At 39.7% G+C, this 20969-nt stretch overlaps 1 protein-coding gene across 1 annotated transcript in view; it reads left to right on the top strand.

Moving 5' to 3' along the window:
• LOC103721716 overlaps nt 1-20287 on the top strand; it is a 34102-nt gene extending 13815 nt beyond the window's left edge. Inside the window, exon 6 of the mRNA XM_039116428.1 lies at nt 19990-20287. Within this exon, the coding sequence (XP_038972356.1) occupies nt 19990-20103 (114 nt within the window). The 3' untranslated portion in view covers nt 20104-20287. The remainder of the gene's footprint in view (nt 1-19989) is intronic.
• The last annotated feature ends 682 nt before the right edge of the window (nt 20288-20969 follow it).

Here is a 20969-nt window from a genome sequence, read left to right as displayed (position 1 = left end):
CCGAGAACGATTGGCACAGCGGTGTGAACGGGGTTCCCTTTGAGTTGCTTTGGTTGCGCTCCGCCCTCCGCCGTGAAACCTGCAAGCAAGCCTCGCACCACCACCGGGGTAGTGGGGGCCCTCCGACGATCAAGTCAGAGGAGATCGAAGGAGAAGGAGAAGGAGAAGGTAGCAGGTGAGATGATACTCTAGAAGATATATCTTACCCTCCCCCTTCCCCCCCAGCCTCATATATATCAGGCTGGGGGGTTTTTCCGGGGATTCGTCATCGTGTAGCACGATGGGACTGCCACTGACATGGCCGTTACAGGGCGTCGTGGGGCAGCGCTGGGTACAGCCATGGCAGGGCATAGTGGAGCTCCGCTTTGTACGGCTGTTACAGGAGATCGTGGGGCAGCGCCGGATACGGCCGTTGCAGGGAGTAGTGGAGTAGGGGGCCGCGGCGTGCCTCAGAGGAACAGTCTGTTGTTGTCGAGAGATTGCCGACTCGGGGTCGGATTGCTGGATCAAGGGGCAGCCGACTCGGGGTCGGGCTGCGGAGCCGAAGATATCCGACCCGAGGTCGGATTGCTGGATCAAGGGGCAGCCGACTCGGGGTCGGGCCGCGGAGCCGAAGATATCCGACTCGGGGTCGGATTGCTGGATCAAGGGGCAGCCGACTCGGGGTCGGGCTGCGGAGCCGAAGATATCCGACCCGAGGTCGGATTGCTGGATCAAAGGGCAGCCGTAGTCTTCCTGGGCGCGCGTGCCGGTCACGTGGGGCATGGTGGCTAAGTTCCCCCGTAACAGAATCTATCCCTAATTTTGATATATGTGGCCTCTTATCTTTCAAGTATTCAACTTTCCTTCTGAAGTCTCTCTCTCTATCTCTCTCTCCCCCTCCCTCCCTCCCTCTTGCTCTCTTTTTGTGAAAAAAATGGAAAAGTAATGCCCGACCAGAAACTTATTTGAGGTAATGAAAAGGATTGAAAAGGATTAAAAAAGCCTCAAAGATAGATGCCAGAGCATTATATACAGTAATCCAGCCAGATAGATGATTTCACTAAAGCTTTCCAAGAAGCAATAATTAATCTTCTGAATGAGGTGATCTTGATTGGAAACTTTGTTTAAGATGTTCTTTTTATTTTTTCGCCAAGTAATCGAGCAAACATTTGAACTTGAGTGATCCCAAGACACTTGAAGCCACACTAGAGTTTGGTATATTCTCCAAGAAGTCCAAAGTTGTAGTAACCAAGATCATTCAGACCTCTAATCTTTAGAGTTTCCTGCACCAGGTTCCATATGGTTTTATAAAATGACGAGATGATTCACTTATTGTACTTCTGCAGAATGAATATCTATTGCTGACAGGCCACCTTTTTGGCAAAAAGCTCTCTAGCGTCTAGGTTCCTTTTGAGGATCAGCCACATAAAGTCCATTATCTTGTCAGGAGTTGCTTCCATTCGCAGCACTCTGATTCTGGAGACACGATCCCACTTTGATTTGCTAGACAGAGAATGGTTTTACCATTAAACAATCCCTGAGCTGTCCCATACTCTGAGGTGGTTACGGAAGCTGAAACAATTTCCAACAGACTAAAGAGCTCTTCTGCTAGCACTGCATCTAAACAAAACTGATCATGATATTCTCTATGGAAGATATCGGGGAGGCTATCATAACGTTGAGTTACTAACATTTGCGGAATGTCTGAGAGAAGAGATCCACTAGTGGTTAATCACCCAGCCAACAATCTGTTCAGAACCTGTTCCCCTTTCCAGAATAGATGACAATGCAGTTTTTCCTTTCACAGCACCCTCGGTTTTTTGATTTAACCTTATAAGGTATCTTTTGACTAACATTATTGCTAACTTGGCAACTTTGTACAATATTGATCTTTTCCAAGAAATAACTACAGCACTGAAATCAGTGGAAAAAAGAGGAATCTGAAGAGTAACACTTATTTCTCTGATATTTATTATTGGAACATAATTCAAATAGGGATTTCTTGTCTTCATATTTCTGATGTTTAAATGTTTGCATCAATATTGATGAAATAAACAAGGATACCTTGACAGTGCAAAATTTTTGTTATGTCCCATCATGAAACAACAAGATACGCATTTCCAGCATATCTTTCTTAATGACACACTTGCTCTCCCATCACCTCATCATGCTAACCCCCAAACCATATGATCATATGATTGGAAGGTCAAGAGTGAAGCCCGCCTTACCCTCTTTGTTTTGCCTTGCTTCTTTCTTTTGTTCAAAACATGCCTCACCTTGGAGGAATGAAAAGACATGAGAAGGGAAAAAAAAGAGAAAGGTCGATCCAATCTGGTGATCGAGTGGTCCAACTACTCTGAAGTCCCAATCTAATATGCTGTTGAATCCTACTGGGTTACAGAACAGAGGAAAAAAAAAGAAAAACAAAGATTATTTAAATGCAAGCTTTGCAAGTTTTAGTGCATTAAAAGCTTGATTGCGCCATCATAAATTGAGATCCAAGAATATCTTGTGCGAAGAGCTTGCTAATTCCAAAAAGTTCCACATTGATATACAAAAATTTCCATAGCCATTAACTTCACTGCAAAGTGAACATTTTGAAAACAGGTTATCAAAGCATGCATTTCTCCCTTGTGAGATCTGTTCATAAAGATGAGGAGGCAGATGACCAGCTCCTTCATTCATCCACTCTTCACTATAATATTTAGGATTGAGGAAATGAGCCAAGCAATGAAGTGGCATGCTACTCTTTGTCCATCTTTGGATCAAAACTTTGTATACTTCATTATAGGACTACTTTCTTCGTTCACATTTTCCTTCTCATGCTTGAAAATCCTTTTCTGCACGTATGTAATCATAGAAGCAGGCATTGTGAAGCATGGGTATGTCAGTGATACAGTCCTGTAACATAGAAAAAGTTGGTTCAGCGGTCCAAAAATATTCAACCTTATCCCACGACGTGTCACCACTAACCAAGAGTTCTTTGATTTTTGTGTTTTTTGATGTCATTGTTTTTGTAGAACCTCCAATTTTCATCAATCACCATTTATTGCAAGACTGAAGTTACAACATGAATCTGTTTCACAAGAATAAGTGTATAAGCAAATCTACTTTTGATATCTCCAAGAAGCTTCAATTTTGAATATTTATTATATATTGTTCTTAGCAAACTATGATTAATCACAAAAGATTTTTAATCATTCTCACATTCTCATCAATTTGACCAATCCATTCTAATTGTTCAGACCTTTTACTTGAGCCTTGATCCAGTATGCAATTAGCTTTCAATGAAAAATTAAAGAGTATGCGTGACACAAGGTGTCCAAAAGATAGTAGGATATTTTGCTTCAACTCTTATAGCAGCTGCCTGAAGCATGGCCTGTCCATATTTGATTGTATCACATTTGTAGGCCCATCTTCATTGATGACTTCAATAAGCAACCTTGCTAGATGTTCCACATTCTTTATTTGATCAGTTGCATCTATTGCTTTCAAAAACACTGGCCCATTTTCGAATGCCGCCATGAAGTTTATCAAGCTTCACTCTTTATTTGAATCCATCCACCCATCACTAACAAACGACACTCCCTTGCAAGTCAATGATTGCTTGATTGCTTTGACGAGCAACCTCTTTGAGGATGATAGTGTTATTTTGATGATTAACAAGCAATTATCTAGAGCTTGCTATAAGTTAAATTGATACTTCATTTATAAGTTCATTACTCTCAGTATATTTGTTTAATTGAAAATATATATATGGTCTTGTTCATTTGGATGGATCTAATCTTGAGAATGCAGCAAAGTGTGAATTGAGTCGACCCATAGGTTGATTGGGTCAACCCCGGGACTTAAAGGAATCATCTGGCACACTCATGCAAAAACAGCACAAATGAACAGTGAGTTGGGTCGACCCAAGGTAGGCATGAGTCGACCCAACCTCCAAAGAACCTCAAAATGCAAAGAAAAAATGCTCTCTGGATTTACTGAGAGGGTCGACCCACACAGTGGTTGAGTCGACCCAAGCTTGAGTCGACCCAAACCCTGAGAGGGTCGACCCAAAGGCAAGACAGAAAGACAGACAGAAAATGGTTCTCTGAAATTACTGAGAGGGTCGACCCAAGAAGAAGTTGAGTCGACCCAAGTGAACTTTGAGTCGACCCAAACCCTGAGAGGGTCGACCCAAATGGAAGACAGAAAGACAGACAGAAAATGGCTCTCTGAAATTACTGAGAGGGTCGACCCAAGAAGAAGTTGAGTCGACCCAAGTGAACTTTGAGTCGACCCAAAGAATGGTTGGGTCGACCCAAGTGAAGGAAGTTTGAAATTCATGTTTCTGTGTTCTCTGAGAGGGTCGACCCAAGGAATGTTTGAGTCGACCCAAGGCCAAGTTGGGTCGACCCAAGGACAGGTTGAGCCGACCCAAACACGGGCTGAACAGTAACGGCTAGTTCTGCAGATGTACTTTTTGTCCTTCCCAAGGCATGTAACGGCTAGTTTTTCAAATCTGACCAATGGGGCTTGTCCAAGGAAGGTTGAAAACTATTTAAAAGGGCACTATTCATCAGAATAAATAACTTTTGAGTGGAAAATCAAAGTATACACAAGAAAACCAAAGAGCCCTAATCTTCTTCATCAAGAGCTTCATTCAAAAATCAAAGAAAGGGATTGAGCAGATTCAAAGAGGCATCAAGAGCTCCTTCCCCCATTGAAGAGTGAAGCTTCCTTGACAAAGAAGAGCCAAGCGACTTCAAAGCGATAATTTCTTTCTAACTCTTCTTCATTGCTCATATTGTTCTATATGCTCATTTAGGAGTTTAAATCTTTTCTTTTCATTTGTTTGAAAACTTTGTAAAGGTTCGTTGGTGAGCCCGCAAAACCAACAAAGGTTTTTGGTAAACCCGGAAAACCAAAGTTGTAAAGGTTCGTTGGTAAGCCCGCAAAACCAACAAGGTTTTTGGTGAACCCGGAAAACCAAAGTTGTATAGGTTCGTTGGTGATCCCGTAAAACCAACAAGGTTTTTGGATTGTGAGCCCGGAAAACAATCCAACTGTAATCCGCGAGATTATAGTGAATTCCCAAGGGTACGCTTGGGGAGTGGACGTAGGTGCTAAGGAGAGCACCGAACCACTATATATTGTTGTGTTTGGATTGTGTTTGTGCTTTCATTCTCTCTTGCTTTACTTTCTATTCTTGCATTAGTTTAACTCACTCTAATAACCTAAGTAAGCATCCATCGCAGTTAACTAAGAAAGTTTTAAAAGCACTAAAGTAAAGAAGAAACCAATTCACCCCCCCCTCTTGGCTTGTCACCTTGGGCAACAAGTGGTATCAGAGCAAGGTGCTCTAATAGTACTCATTGATCTAACAATCAAGAGTTAAAGATCATGACAACCCAAGTGGGATGTGCAATGAGTGAGGGACAATCCACAAATAGACCTCCTCTATTTAATGGCACAAACTACACATATTGGAAAGCCAGAATGAGGATATTCATTCAAGCTTCAGATTATGAACTATGGCAAATCATCACTAGAGGACCTCACACACCCACACTTAACATAGAGGGCACTATCATACCCAAACCAGAAATGGATTGGAATGAAAATGATAGAAGATTAGCACAGTTAAATGCAAAAGCTGTAAATATACTTTACTGCTCTTTAGATGTAAATGAATTTAATAGAATATCCACTTGCACCACCGCCAAAGAAATTTGGGATAGACTTGAGGTCACACATGAAGGGACCAATCAAGTTAAGGAGTCTAAGATAAACATATTAGTACACAAGTATGAACTGTTTAAAATGGAATCTACTGAGTCCATAACTGATATGTTTACTCGTTTTACTGATATTATAAATGGGCTTAAGAGTTTAGGAAAGTCTTATTCTAACTCTGATTTGGTGCGTAAAATTCTCAGGTCTCTACCAAGGAATTGGGAGGCCAAGGTAACCGCTATTCAAGAAGCAAAGGACCTCAACACACTGCAGTTAGAGGAGCTTCTAGGATCACTCATGACCTATGAGTTGACAATGAGGCAAAATTCAGAAGATGAGGTCAAGAGGAGAAAGCCTATTGCCCTAAAGACTACCACCCCTAGACAACAAACTGAATCGGAAGATTCAAATGATGATGAAGATATTGATGAAGAAGGGATGGCAGTGCTTGGGAGAAAATTCAGAAAATTCATGAGAGGTAAGAATAGATTCCATAAAAAGAAGCCCTTCATTAAAGGTAACTCAAGCAAAGAAAAGGGTAAGGACAAAGAAAAGGAGAAAGAAACTCCCATTTGCTATGAGTGTAACAAACCCGGGCATTATAAGATAGATTGCCCAGATTTGAAGTGGATGGCAAGAAAATTGAAAAAGAAGAATTTTATGGCCGATTGGAGTGAGAGTGAGGAATCAAGTTCGGAGGACGAAGATCATCAAGACACGGCCCAAATATGTCATATGGCCAATGACGATGAGGTAGATTCTGAACTTGACTGCGATTTTACTGTTGATGAATTACATGATGCATTTTTAGAACTCATGGAAGAACATAAAAAGGTAATTAATAAAAACAAAGCTCTAAAAGAAGAAAATCAATCTCTCATTAAAGATAAGATAAAACTGTCTCATAACTACGAAACATTAAGTAGGAAACTTGAAAATGAAACCAAGAACTTAATTGCTGAAAATATTAAGTTAAAAGAAGATGCTGAAAAATATAAAACTTTGGTAGATAAATTTACTCTTAGTTCTACCAAATTAAATTTGATTCTTGATAGCCAAAAAGCTGTATATGATAAGGCCGGTTTAGGATATAAAACAAATAGGAAACAAAAATTATTAAAGAATATTTTTGTAAAAGCTAAAAATGAAAATATTACTTGTTATTATTGCAATAAGTTAGGACATAGAGCATATGAATGTAACTTTAGAAAGTCTAGTCAAAACAAATCAAGTAATAATCAAAAGATAAAATTCAAAAAAGTTTGGGTTCCAAAAGGAACATGGAGTACTAACCCTAAAGGACCCAACTTAGTTTGGGTACCTAAAGTTTCTTCTTGATTTTGATTGCAGGTGTGTCTTGCAGCTGACAAAGTTGAAAAACGTTGGTATCTAGATAGCGGGTGTTCAAGACACATGACTGGTGACGAAGATCAATTTGTCACCTTGGAACCAAAGAATGGTGGAGTAGTAACCTATGGAGACAATGGTAAAGGGTATATCATTGGAAAGGGTAAAATTTTCATTGCTCCATCTGTTTTTATAGAAAATGTCTTATTAGTTAAAGGTTTGAAACATAATCTTCTTAGCATAAGTCAGTTTTGTGATAAAGGATTTAAAGTTACATTTGAAGCATCTGTATGTATAATCACAAATCCTAAAGATAATAGTATTGTACTTGTAGGACAAAGGCAAAGGAATATTTATTTAGTAGATCTTCAAGAATTAGGCAAGAAAAATGGTTTATGCTTAATTACTAATGAAGAAAAGAAAAATGAAACTAGTTGGCTTTGGCATCGAAGACTAGGACATGCTAGTATGGAATTAATATCAAAACTAGTTAAGAAGGAGTTAATAAAAGATGTGCCAAAATTGACTTTTGAAAAAGACAAAATATGTGGACCATGTTCATTGGGAAAACAAACTAAGTCATCCTTCAAATCGAAAAATGTAGTCTCAACAACTAGACCATTTGAACTCATACATATGGATTTATTTGGACCTACTAGAACTACAAGTCTAGGAGGGAAGAAGTATGGACTAGTTATTGTAGATGATTTTTCAAGGTACACATGGGTTTTATTTTTGGCACATAAGAATGAAGCATTTTCAGAATTTTTGAAACTATACAATAAAATCATAAATGAAAAGAAACTCACATTGGTAGCAATTCGAAGTGATCATGGCACGGAATTTGAAAATCAACACTTCGAGGAATTCTGCACTAAAAATGGAATATCACATCAATTTTCAGCACCTAGAACGCCTCAACAAAATGGGGTTGTTGAAAGGAAAAATAGGACATTGGCAGAAATGGCACGCACAATGTTGTGCGAGTCAAATCTTCCAAAGTACTTTTGGGCTGAAGCTATAAACACTTCTTGCCATATTCTAAATCGAGTCTTAATACGACCTATAACTAGGAAAACTCCTTATGAACTTTGGAACAATAGGAAACCAACTGCAAAATATTTTAAAGTATTTGGATGTAGATGTTTTATCTTAAATAATGGCAAGGAGGACTTAAGTAAATTTGATGCCAAGTCAGATAAAGGTATCTTCTTAGGATACTCCACATCTAGCAAGGCATACAGAGTATTCAACAAAAGAACCTTAGTAGTGGAAGAGTCGGTCAATATTATATTTGATGAGTCTGATAGTGAGTCTGCTAGGAAAGAAAGTATTGTTGATGATGATACAGGAATTATAGACTTTGAAAAGTTGAATATAGATGACGTGCCAAATCAAGATAAGGGAGAAGATTGCCTGCCACCACAACCCCAAGACGTGCCAAAAGAATGGAGGTATGCACATGGACATCCCAAAGACTTAATTATTGGTGATCCATCTCAAGGGGTAAGAACTCGATCTTCTCTTAGGAATTTAAATGATTATCTTGCTTTTGTTTCACAATTAGAACCTAAAACTTATGAAGAAGCTGAAAAAGATACTAACTGGATAAATGCCATGCAAGAGGAATTAAATCAATTTAAAAGAAGTAATGTATGGACATTAACTGAAAGACCAAAGCATAATTCAGTAATTGGAACAAAATGGGTATTTAGAAATAAATTAGATGAAAATGGAGTAGTTATAAGAAATAAGGCTAGACTTGTAGCTAAAGGATACAATCAGGAAGAAGGAATAGATTATGATGAGACGTTTGCTCCTGTAGCTAGATTAGAAGCTATAAGATTACTTCTAGCATTTGCATGCTTTATGGACTTTAAATTATATCAAATGGATGTGAAGAGTGCATTTTTAAATGGTATTATTGAAGAGGAAGTATATGTAGAACAACCTCCAGGATTTGAAAATCATGAATTACCAAATCATGTGTTTAAATTGCATAAGGCATTATATGGATTAAAGCAAGCACCTAGGGCTTGGTATGATAGACTAAGTAAGTTTCTCATTGATAATGACTTTTGTAGAGGAAATGTAGATAAAACTCTATTTCTCAAAAGAAAGGACAAAAATCTACTAGTGGTACAAATATATGTAGATGACATAATCTTTGGTGCCACTAACGATACTCTATGCAAAGAATTTGCTGATTTAATGCATGGAGAATTTGAGATGAGTTTGATGGGAGAATTAAGCTTCTTTTTAGGATTACAAATCAAACAAACCAAAGAAGGTATTTTCATTCATCAAACTAAGTATACAAGGGAAATACTGAAGAAGTTTGGTAATGAAAATCATAAGGGAATTGGCACTCCAATGAATCCCACTAATAAGCTAGACAAGGATGAAAAAGGGAAAAGTGTAGATATTAAGCTCTATAGAGGACTAATTGGATCCTTGCTCTATCTTACGGCTAGTAGACCCGACATTGTATTTAGTGTAGGGATATGTGCTAGATATCAATCGGATCCTAAGGAGTCACATTTAAGTGCAGTTAAGAGGATCCTTAGATATTTAAGAGGAACCACCACCATTGGATTATGGTACTCGAGAGACTCATGTCTAGATTTGCTCGCATACTCAGATGCAGATTTTGCCGGATGCAAATTAGATAGAAAGAGCACAAGTGGCACATGCCAATTCTTAGGAAACAATTTAGTATCATGGTTTAGTAAAAAGCAGAATTCAGTAGCACTATCCACAGCCGAAGCTGAATACATAGCTGCTGGTAGCTGTTGTGCTCAAGTATTATGGCTCAAGCAACAACTAGAGGACTATGGTGTTAAACTAGAAAATATTCCTATTAAGTGTGACAATACGAGTGCTATCAATCTCACTAAAAATTCAGTTCAGCACTCTAAGGCCAAACACATAGAAATAAGGTACCATTTCATTAGGGATCATGTGCAAAATGGAAATGTATGCATTGAGCATATATGCACGGAAAAACAATTGGCCGATATATTCACAAAACCACTGAGTGAAGATAGATTCTGTATGCTCAGAAGGGAATTAGGTATATGTGATCCTTTTATTGAATGAATATGAAAGGAAGTTAGTAGTCTCATGATACATTCTTCTAACTTCAAAAATCCCATGAAACATGAGTCAAATTTGTTGTCTATAAATTTCTCACTCATGTATCAATGTCCCATAAGGAGCTTATAAGGATTAAAAGCGAGGAAAACTTTTTAGAAGCAAAAAAGGAGAGAAAACCAAGTTCTGCACTTGGGTCGACCCAACCCAGAACAAGGGTCGACCCAACGTTGAGTCGACCCAAGAAAATTCTTGAGTCGACCCAACGTCGGGACCCCACTGTTAAAAGGGGGCCCGAGAGCTCATCTAGGGCACTGTTTGCCCTTTGTCTTCTTCCGAAAATCCTTGTCCCCACTCTCCAATCTCCACTAGACTCCTCCAAACAGTAGATTTCTTTAAGATCTTGGAGAAATGGGTCCCAAACGAGCCGTAGCCAAAAGATCCGGAAGAGTGAGCCGAGTCCAACAAGAGGAAAGGCGCCCTACCGAGCCTTCTCCCGTGTCTCCACCGCGTGAGGCACGTGCGGAGGTCCCTCCTTCCCCCTCAGTGCTCCTTGCAAGATTTGCGGGTAGGCCGGTTACTACCGGAAGAAGGATCCATTCGGAGTTTTTCAACCAAGAAGGATTTCGAATTTGGGAATGGATCCAAAGACAAGGATGGGAGTATCTTTGCTCCCTTGATGTGGTGATATACCCCGGGTTAGTCCAAGAATTCTACGCCTTCCTCAAGACTGGTATGGGAGGGCTTGTTTCAGATGTTAGAGGGGTTCGGATCCGTGTATCCGAGGAGAGCTTGAGTGAGCTTCTACACCTACCTTGCACGGGAGCTATTCCGGAAAGATCAGATAACAAAATGAGAGCTCTTCAGCTGATCATGGAAAATGAGAACTTCGATTTCTCTCAGAAGGTAATAGCTAGTTCTCTTTCCGCCGAGATGAGGTTGTTGCTTAATATGATAAATAGAATTTTATTTCCGAAGACCGGGAGATTCGATCTCATCTCAGAACGAGATCTTGCAGTTATGGAGTGCATGATTAGGGGGATTCCCCTAAATCTTCCGGCCATGATATTGAGGCAAATGAGAAAGGTAATAAGCAGCAACAGGGTATCATTGCCTTATGGCATGATACTTACATTGATCTTCCGTCAGCACGGGTTACCTCTCGAGGAGGAAGCATTCAAGAATCTGCAACCCACAGACACGTACACTGCACGGTCACTCATACGCATGGGTTATGAGAAAGTGAACGGGCAGTGGATACATACTGGTGCAGGCATTCAGGGTGAAGCACCAGAGGGAGAGGCACCAGAGGGTGAGGATGAGGAGCCTATGGATCATCCTACTGCACCCTCAGAGGCTGGACCATCGTCATCTGCTCCTCCGACAGATACGGATGACTTCTGGAGCAGGATGACAGAGCTCATGTCAGCTCAGGCGAGGACTATTACTGACGGGCTCACGAGCCGATTAGACGTCCGGTTGGATGTCATGTCTGCTGATATCAGTGATCTGAGGCAGCAGATTGGAGCACTCCGGAGAGAGAGGGAGACACATGGACCATCTGTGCCACAGGCTGCTGAGTCAGAGATATCGGCACAGAGTCATCCAGCTCGACGTGCTCCACGCCAGACTCAGTCTCACCAGGCTCGACCTCCCCTCGCCACGTATGCTAGGAGGATGAGGACTAGATCCCAGCCATTAGATTCTCCCTAGGCTGATCTTAGTATCTATGTTTAGAGCCTAGGCTAGAAATCTAGTTCTCATATGTATCTTGCTTTTTCTCATATGTATTTTGCTTTTGCCTTATATCTTTAAATCTTGATTGAGGAACATTGTACTTATCTTTATTTTGGGCATTATTGTATGAAAATGTTCCTATTTTGATCAATGAAGTCTGAAGTTTGTTCTTTATTGCATCTTTTCCCATATATATGTTTTTTGATGATAACAAAAAGGGGGAGAAGAGAAGGAAAGAGTATATAAAGGAAACGAGAAGAAAAGAGTATATAAAGGGGGAGAAGAAAAGATAGAGTATTCACTTCGAGAAAAGAAAGAGTATTGATTTTGGGAGAAGCAAAGATAGTGTTTAAAAACAAAAATATTAATTTTATGAGAAAGAGTGAGTAAAGAAGTTATGAAAAGAAAAAAAGAGAAATAAATGGGCAAACAAATTGAAAATCATATAAGAAAGCTTATATATCTAAGGGGGAGCAATTTGTAACAATAAAAACCATCAAATCAAAAATTTCTATCATAATTCAGAATTTGGCACATATAAATTCAAAATTTGGCACGCTCCTCTCTCACCCCGATACATAAGCTGAAACTCATATTTTATCTCAAATTTTTGAAGTTTCATTGCTAATGAATTATAAATGAAAGGGGGAGCCATTCAAAAAGTCAAATTGGCAAATTTTGAATAATATAGGGGGAGATTTCACTTATATATATGAAAAGCTGAAATTCAGAAATTCAATCCCTTTTATAAACTGATTTTAAAGACAAGTATCAATAGGCTTATACTCTTTATTTTGTAATCATCAAAAAGGGGGAGATTGAGGATGATAGTGTTATTTTGATGATTAACAAGCAATTATCTAGAGCTTGCTATAAGTTAAATTGATACTTCATTTATAAGTTCATTACTCTCAGTATATTTGTTTAATTGAAAATATATATATGGTCTTGTTCATTTGGATGGATCTAATCTTGAGAATGCAGCAAAGTGTGAATTGAGTCGACCCATAGGTTGATTGGGTCAACCCCGGGACTTAAAGGAATCATCTGGCACACTCATGCAAAAACAGCACAAATGAACAGTGAGTTGGGTCGACCCAAGGTAGGCATGAGTCGACCCAACCTCCAAAGAACCTCAAAATGCAAAGGAAAAATGCTCTCTGGATTTACTGAGAGGGTCGACCCACACAGTGGTTGAGTCGACCCAAGCTTGAGTCGACCCAAATCCTGAGAGGGTCGACCCAAAGGCAAGACAGAAAGACAGACAGAAAATGGTTCTCTGAAATTACTGAGAGGGTCGACCCAAGAAGAAGTTGAGTCGACCCAAGTGAACTTTGAGTCGACCCAAACCCTGAGAGGGTCGACCCAAATGGAAGACAGAAAGACAGACAGAAAATGGCTCTCTGAAATTACTGAGAGGGTCGACCCAAGAAGAAGTTGAGTCGACCCAAGTGAACTTTGAGTCGACCCAAAGAATGGTTGGGTCGACCCAAGTGAAGGAAGTTTGAAATTCATGTTTCTGTGTTCTCTGAGAGGGTCGACCCAAGGAATGTTTGAGTCGACCCAAGGCCAAGTTGGGTCGACCCAAGGACAGGTTGAGCCGACCCAAACACGGGCTGAACAGTAACGGCTAGTTCTGCAGATGTACTTTTTGTCCTTCCCAAGGCATGTAACGGCTAGTTTTTCAAATCTGACCAATGGGGCTTGTCCAAGGAAGGTTGAAAACTATTTAAAAGGGCACTATTCATCAGAATAAATAACTTTTGAGTGGGAAATCAAAGTATACACAAGAAAACCAAAGAGCCCGAATCTTCTTCATCAAGAGCTTCATTCAAAAATCAAAGAAAGGGATTGAGCAGATTCAAAGAGGCATCAAGAGCTCCTTCCCCCATTGAAGAGTGAAGCTTCCTTGACAAAGAAGAGCCAAGCGACTTCAAAGCGATAATTTCTTTCTAACTCTTCTTCATTGCTCATATTGTTCTATATGCTCATTTAGGAGTTTAAATCTTTTCTTTTCATTTGTTTGAAAACTTTGTAAAGGTTCGTTGGTGAGCCCGCAAAACCAACAAAGGTTTTTGGTAAACCCGGAAAACCAAAGTTGTAAAGGTTCGTTGGTAAGCCCGCAAAACCAACAAGATTTTTGGTGAACCCGGAAAACCAAAGTTGTATAGGTTCGTTGGTGATCCCGTAAAACCAACAAGGTTTTTGGATTGTGAGCCCGGAAAACAATCCAACTGTAATCCGCGAGATTATAGTGAATTCCCAAGGGTACGCTTGGGGAGTGGACGTAGGTGCTAAGGAGAGCACCGAACCACTATATATTGTTGTGTTTGGATTGTGTTTGTGCTTTCATTCTCTCTTGCTTTACTTTCTATTCTTGCATTAGTTTAACTTACTCTAATAACCTAAGTAAGCATCCATCGCAGTTAACTAAGAAAGTTTTAAAAGCACTAAAGTAAAGAAGAAACCAATTCACCCCCCCCCCTCTTGGCTTGTCACCTTGGGCAACACTCTTTTTTAGTTTTCTTAGCTCATTGAAGTGTGGTTTGAAGCCTAAGTTGGAGTGTACCCCTCCAAGGAATCGTCACATGCATGCTTTATCATGTCTTTGAAATAAGGCGACTGATCAAATAAATGACAAGCCATTGGCATAGAAAGCATGAACAATCAAAGAGTCATGCTCATCTTTTATGGAAACATTGAGATATTTAAAGAGAGTGTTATTCCCTTTTCTATTCTTCCCTTTTCTATTTAGAAAAGATGTGTTAAAGCCACTAAGGACTTCTTTTAATGTTTTCTTTGTTTTAGCTATATCATCAAGTTTTTTGAAGTTGGCTAACATTTCATCATCAACAGCTGACCATACTATAATTCCATGATTTGAGAGATGATGGCTCTAACTTAACAATATGTTCCTTTAAATTGTGCTTTCCAAAATTTGCATGAAAAATGTGCAATTTCCACCACCTGATTGTAACTTTCCCATATTTTCAACAAATTGCTACAAAGGTCCACCATTTGAATTATCATCGTTTCTTTTCCTTTGCCACTTCCATCACTAGCCATTCTATTCTTAAAGCAGAAAATTAGGAAAAGGATTTTCAATGATTGTTTATAGTACAATACAGGAAAATGAAATGTTAAATTTTCCTTTTTTTTTCAATTGCACTAGATGAAAGTTATACAAACATGCCAAATATCAGCCTAAAGGTAACAATATGATCTTGTGGAATAATGGCATTGAAGAATGAGAGGAAGTGGGGAAGGAGTTTGGATGGTCAAGTCCATATAGGGGGAAAGAATGTCCGAGGGACAGTGGTAGTTTTTCTTAAAGAAAGGTGAGACCTCATAGTTCTTGGTGCTGTCGTTCTTTTGTCCTGTGAAGGAGGAAAAGGAAAAATAAAGCCTCTTTGTCCTATCTTAAGCAGCGGAAAGAAAAAGGAAAAATAGAGAAGGGCTGAAGGGGGAAAGATAGAAGAGATCAAGAAAGTGACATGACTTAGGAAAAGATGCTGGGAAGAGGCGCCCAGAGGTGGAGAAGCAGAGAAGGTGAGATTCCGGCCCTATCCTTGCCTTCTATCGTCACTTATTTCTGTTTATTTTTTTCTTTTTTTTCTCGTTTTGCCACCTAGTTGGATTAAACAGTAAATTAGATGGGACATTGGAGGAGGTTATGCTGCCTAGTCACTAGATTAAATCGGCCTTTCTTCTCTTTCCTTCATGTGTTGCTTTGTTCTTCCAAGGCGAGGCATGCTTTGAATGAAAGAAGAAAGGTGAAACAGAGAGGCGAGCTTCAATATTGATCATCTATTACCCATCTATGCAGTTCAAGAGGGAGGGTGAATTGGGTTTTTCAAAAATTTAAACTAAGGTGCAGTGGAATGAAGATTTAATGTGTGTGATTAGAAATATGAGCTACAAGTAAGAAAGAATGCAAGAGAATGAAGCACACAAATCAATCACCACAAACACAAGAATTTATAATGGTTCGGTGCCAACCCTGCGCCTACATCCATTTTCTAAGAAATCCTTCCTAGAAATTTTTACTATAATATCTCCAAAATTACAGTACGATTGTTTTGACCTAGCTCACAACCAACCTAATAAATTTTTACTGTAAATCAACCAAAACAACCACCAAGTCTTTCCTAGGCTTAACACAATCCAATTCCAGGTTTGGATGGATCTTTTTTTCAAGTTTCAATCTCTGAAACTTGTTACGATAGAGTATGAGGAAGATAAGTAACAAAAAAAATTACAACTCCTTAAAGACAAATATACAAAGATTCAATGGAGCTTTGGAAGCAGTTGGTTGGCTTTGAATGAACTTTAATGCTCTTCACCAACTCTCTCTGACAATGAAAAATGTGCTCTTTTGGCTCTCACTGAATGCACTTGAAGTTTTTCTTTCTTTTCTTTTCTCTCTTTCCCTTATGCTTAAATCTTTTTCTTATTGTTCTTGTCTTCCTTCTGTCGTTCCCATGCATTTATATTATCAAGAAGTGGTTAGAAGATGTTTCTAGCCATTAGACAGGCTGAAAGAGCTGTTGGAGGCGAAAACGGCTATTTTGATTTACAGAAAAACTAGCCATTACTATTGTCAGGTGCAGACGAGTCGAATTGACTTTTTCAAAGATCCACTTGTGAGCTTCAGAGGTCGACTAGTGATAGCAGTTGTTTTTGTTGCACTCTATCTTTCGTCTGTGATCATTGTGAGGTTGACTCTTCTATTATTTGGTTCCAAGGTCGACTCAATAACATGCTGATTTTGGCTACTTTCTGTCTTTTGTCTATGGCCATTCTAAGGTCGACTCTTGTTCAATAGGAGTCGGCTTGTTATTTTTATGGGTCGATTCGTGAAAGTATAAACTTTTGCCTCCTTTTATCTTCCTATTGAGACTGTTCTGGGTCGACTTGTCTAATTCAAGGGTCGACTTGTGAAAGCGTGCCAGTGCCAAAGCGACTCGTGTATATTCTGGGGCCGACTCTTGAAACTGCCCAAAGATGAAGTCTTTTGTTTTTGCCTGTGAATGTTCAGGGGTCAGCTCATAGTGTTCTTGGGGTCGACTCCTCTTGTGCAGAACTTTATAATTTTCAGTTTCATTCTTCCACATCAAGAGTTATAGATTGATGTCTTCTTGGCTTTTTGAGAGCATTATAGTACACTCCAAGCAAGTGATTAGTAGACTTCTTACTCAGACATTTTGTATCATCAAAATCAAACCTTTTAGGTCAACACCATCTAATTATATGATCAGATCGTTTGGGGCTTAGCGCATTGGAGTGATGATAGAGGATGCATGTCATTGAGAAGGATACAGGGGACATGCATATCATGTTGTGTTGTAGTGGGACACGCATTGCTATGGCCAAGTACCAGTGATGGTAAAGAGAGGACACTACTGAATTTAGCGGTGCAGTGGAGGATGATGAAGGGGAGCATGTTGATGAATTTAGCGCCAATCAAGAACAAGAGGATGTGGTGAAGGCGAGGATGGGGAAGAAGCAAAGGTGGGAGACATCTTAGAAGTGCAGTGAAGCAAGGAGAAGATGGTGAAACTAAGGATCTGTGAATCGAAATGATTAAGGGAAAAGGGATGTAAACAAGTAGAAGAGGCTGGATGATATAAGTTAGATTTTAGTTTGATGCTAGATATAGTATTACTTCTTCACTTAAAAAAAAAATTGTTAACTTGGGCTAGAGCTTGGCTACATCATTGTGAGCTTAGGTCCATGTCCAACTGATGACAGAGCCTGAGCTATTGTTGGAGTTCTGACCTATGGGGCCTTACCCTATATTACTTGGTTCATTGGTCCACTTCATACAAATTTGACTTCATAATTCAAAATCCACTACCTACAAATGAACTCAATTTGATGGGGGTAAGATTAGAAAATACATTCTAGGTAGTTGAATAAATTAGCATTATAGCCGGTCCCAACTAGTTTTGAAATAAGGGTTAGATGAGTTGAGTATATTTGAATATATATCAAATTTGTGTCAACTGTCAAGGAAGGTGGCCATTGGAATCAATTCCATTTCAAATTCCTAAGCAAAAGTACTAAACCATTTGCTCCATAATAGAAGACTAATAAACATGTGATATGGTTTAAAAGTCTATGCACTGTCCCATCTATATGGGATTTATATCAATTTGCGACTTCCCACATTGAGAGATCCCAAGAACACCTTCCACCTCTTATCCATGTTGTTTACTAACTACCGGAAGCCTTATTTCTAGCGTCCCAACATTCCTGATCCCAAGTTGAAATCTTATGCATGCTAGCTGCCTCAGTCTTCACCAAATAAGGCAACACTAAAATTTAACTCGTGATCTTATCGATTCAGATAAACCTTCAGTCTTTTCAGAGTTTGAACTATAGCAAACTGTATTGCAATAGGTATGAACATACCAGTTTGTAATACGCCTATGTGTTTAGTGCAAGGTCTGCGGAACCGTCCCGAACCGTCCAATTCGGGGTGTTCCGGGCCGTACCGGCGGCGGATCGAGACGATTCCGCAATTGAAACCGAGACACCTCGCCGGAGGGGAAGGAGAAGAGGAAAAGGGAAAGAGAGCGGGGAAGGGAGGGAGAGGGAGAGGGAGAGGCCGGCCAGGGCCAGACGGAGGCCGGGGAGCCTCCGAACAGAGGTGGAGGCCAGGGAGATGCAGAGGTGGGGATTTGCCTCCGGTCCCCAGTTTCATTCGAAATAGGAGCCCGAAGGGGGCCTCTTTTACTTATTTTTTTTTTAAATTAAAAAAAGGATTTGCTGACTTCAACTTAAAAAACTCAAAAATAAAAAGGCCCCCCTCCGAGGTCCTGCTTCGAGTGAAATAGGAAACCGGAGGCGGAGCCCCACCTCCGCGTCTCTCCAACCTCCGCCTCCTCCGTGTGGAGGCTCCCCGGCTTCCGCCAACCGGCCCTAGCTAGCCTCTCTCTTTCCTCTTCTCCCTCTCCCTCCCCCCTTGCTCTCTCTCACTCTCTCTTTTTCTCTCTCGTTCTCCCTCTCCCCTGCCATAGAATATGCGTCGGTACAGGCCCGCGTCATGCTACAGGCCCGGCACAGCATGACGCGGGCCCGTACCGACTCGTCCCACGGGCAACTGGTACGGTGCTCGGTACCAGTTCCGCCGACATTGGTCTAGTGTTTTGATTTACCATATCACAATTATGATACTCCTTTTTCTTGGCCCATTGGATCTGCAAGGGTATGTGACCTAAAGTTATCTTGAAAGACCTTTCTTGCATTACTGCCTTAAACAAGCTTTGCTCAAGTATGATCAGGTGTCTTCCATTTGTAGTTACAGGCTTTCCCATACATTTTTCCTTCCTTTCCCACAAGCAATCTGAACTAGAAGTCTCAGATTAACTTTCAATAGCATCTTTTAGAACTTGCTTCCGTTTTTTATTATCCAGGAATATTTGTCAATTTTATGCTGTACAGATTACTTTCATACACTAGAGAAACCACCTTAGCAATTGCACTTTGCCATGATGCTACAGTGCTTGGGCACAAGCTATGCAACTGCATGGGCCATTTATCTTTTCCTTCATGTGATATGATGTCGACCATTTTATAGCTATTTCTAGTGTTTAACTTGACTAACCCTGAGAAGTGAAGAAGTCCTAAATGAAACCTGTTCAAGGAATTACAGACATGTTGGCAAATTAGTGATTGGCTACACAATTGGTACACCTCTAATAATAAGCATGGGATGAAATTATTGATAAGGAAATATGCTGTATATTTGATTATTTTGACTGGAAATGATAGCAAAACCTTGCATTGATCTTCTTCCAGAATGGTTAAGTTCCAAAACTTTCAGTGAGAATGATGCTCCTGCCAGACTCATATTGCTGGATCTAGTTGTCAAGCAAACATCTGTCATATATGTTTGCTAGTCTCTTTATTATCTATGATGTATACTATCTTTTAGTCAGTTAGTAGATGTGACTCTAATTTTGATATTTGTGGAATTTTTTGAAATTAAAGCCTCTCATGATGCAGTTTTTGTCCTAAAACTTTATTCAGTTAACATGTATCTGGAACTCCAAATCTGGGAGAATTCCCAATTGCTTTCTAATACGATAAGTTTGGGTTTTCTTGTAGGTGAAGACAGCTTCCCTAACCCTCATTCTTGTTGCTTTTCTCATTGTTTCGTTGTCCTCCATTGACTCAGCCCTCTGTTATATATCAGCTTTACTGCTCAGGAAAACTGCATAATTACAGGTGTGAAGGTCATGTGCTGCAATGATTTTTATGTATTTCATATCTCATCAGTTGATAGTGTATCATTTGTACATTGAGCAGCAGGCTGCATATACCTGACTAAATATTTAGTTGTTATATACTAAATGCCTTGTATTAGTACTTTTCCTCCTCCCAATCTATCAGAATTTTTGAAATCCTGGATGCCAGTGAGTGAAATTAGTTTCTTGACATTGATTTCTTAAATAGCAATAAATGCCTTATTGACATTAAGTTATTTTGCTTATGGGAACATCGGCTTTTGGCTGCAGAGCCCCAGTCCAATTTGATGGTGGTGCCAAGATCAGAGAAATCTTTAGATCCCCATTTCTGAGGGAGCTTGTTATTGGGCTTGTCATCTTCTGAATTTCTTCTTAAGATGAATAGTGTTGATTGCTTAGTTAAGGAATAAACTTTTGAGTTATGAGAGAGCTGCTTTAAATTGAAGATTCCCAGAATAGTTTTTCAGGGGGCTTTGATCCAAGGTTGTGGCCAAAACGCAGAAAATCTATGGTCCTGAACTGCTGGTTTCTTGTGTATCGAACCAATGTTTTGGCAGCCCTACTTGATGTCATGTTTGTTAGCCAAAGATTGTAGATAAGCTCTGAGTGAATGGTTTGGTAGAAAATAAGCTGTTTTTGGGAGTGGGAATCCATTATCTTGACTGTCGAAGGACAATGTGTAATTCCTTTAACATGTTTGTGTTGCCATATATCCATTACGATGCCATTAGCATAATTAGAAGCTTTTTCATCCACAAAATTTTCTTGGAAGTTCCACTAGAGCATCATTGTCACCATTTTTTCTTGTCATATTTCCTACAAAAAATGAGCATTACAACT

Source organism: Phoenix dactylifera, unplaced genomic scaffold (assembly GCF_009389715.1).
Source record: "Phoenix dactylifera cultivar Barhee BC4 unplaced genomic scaffold, palm_55x_up_171113_PBpolish2nd_filt_p 000092F, whole genome shotgun sequence".
NCBI lineage: Eukaryota > Viridiplantae > Streptophyta > Magnoliopsida > Arecales > Arecaceae > Phoenix > Phoenix dactylifera.
This window is presented reverse-complemented; position numbering and strand designations above follow the sequence as displayed.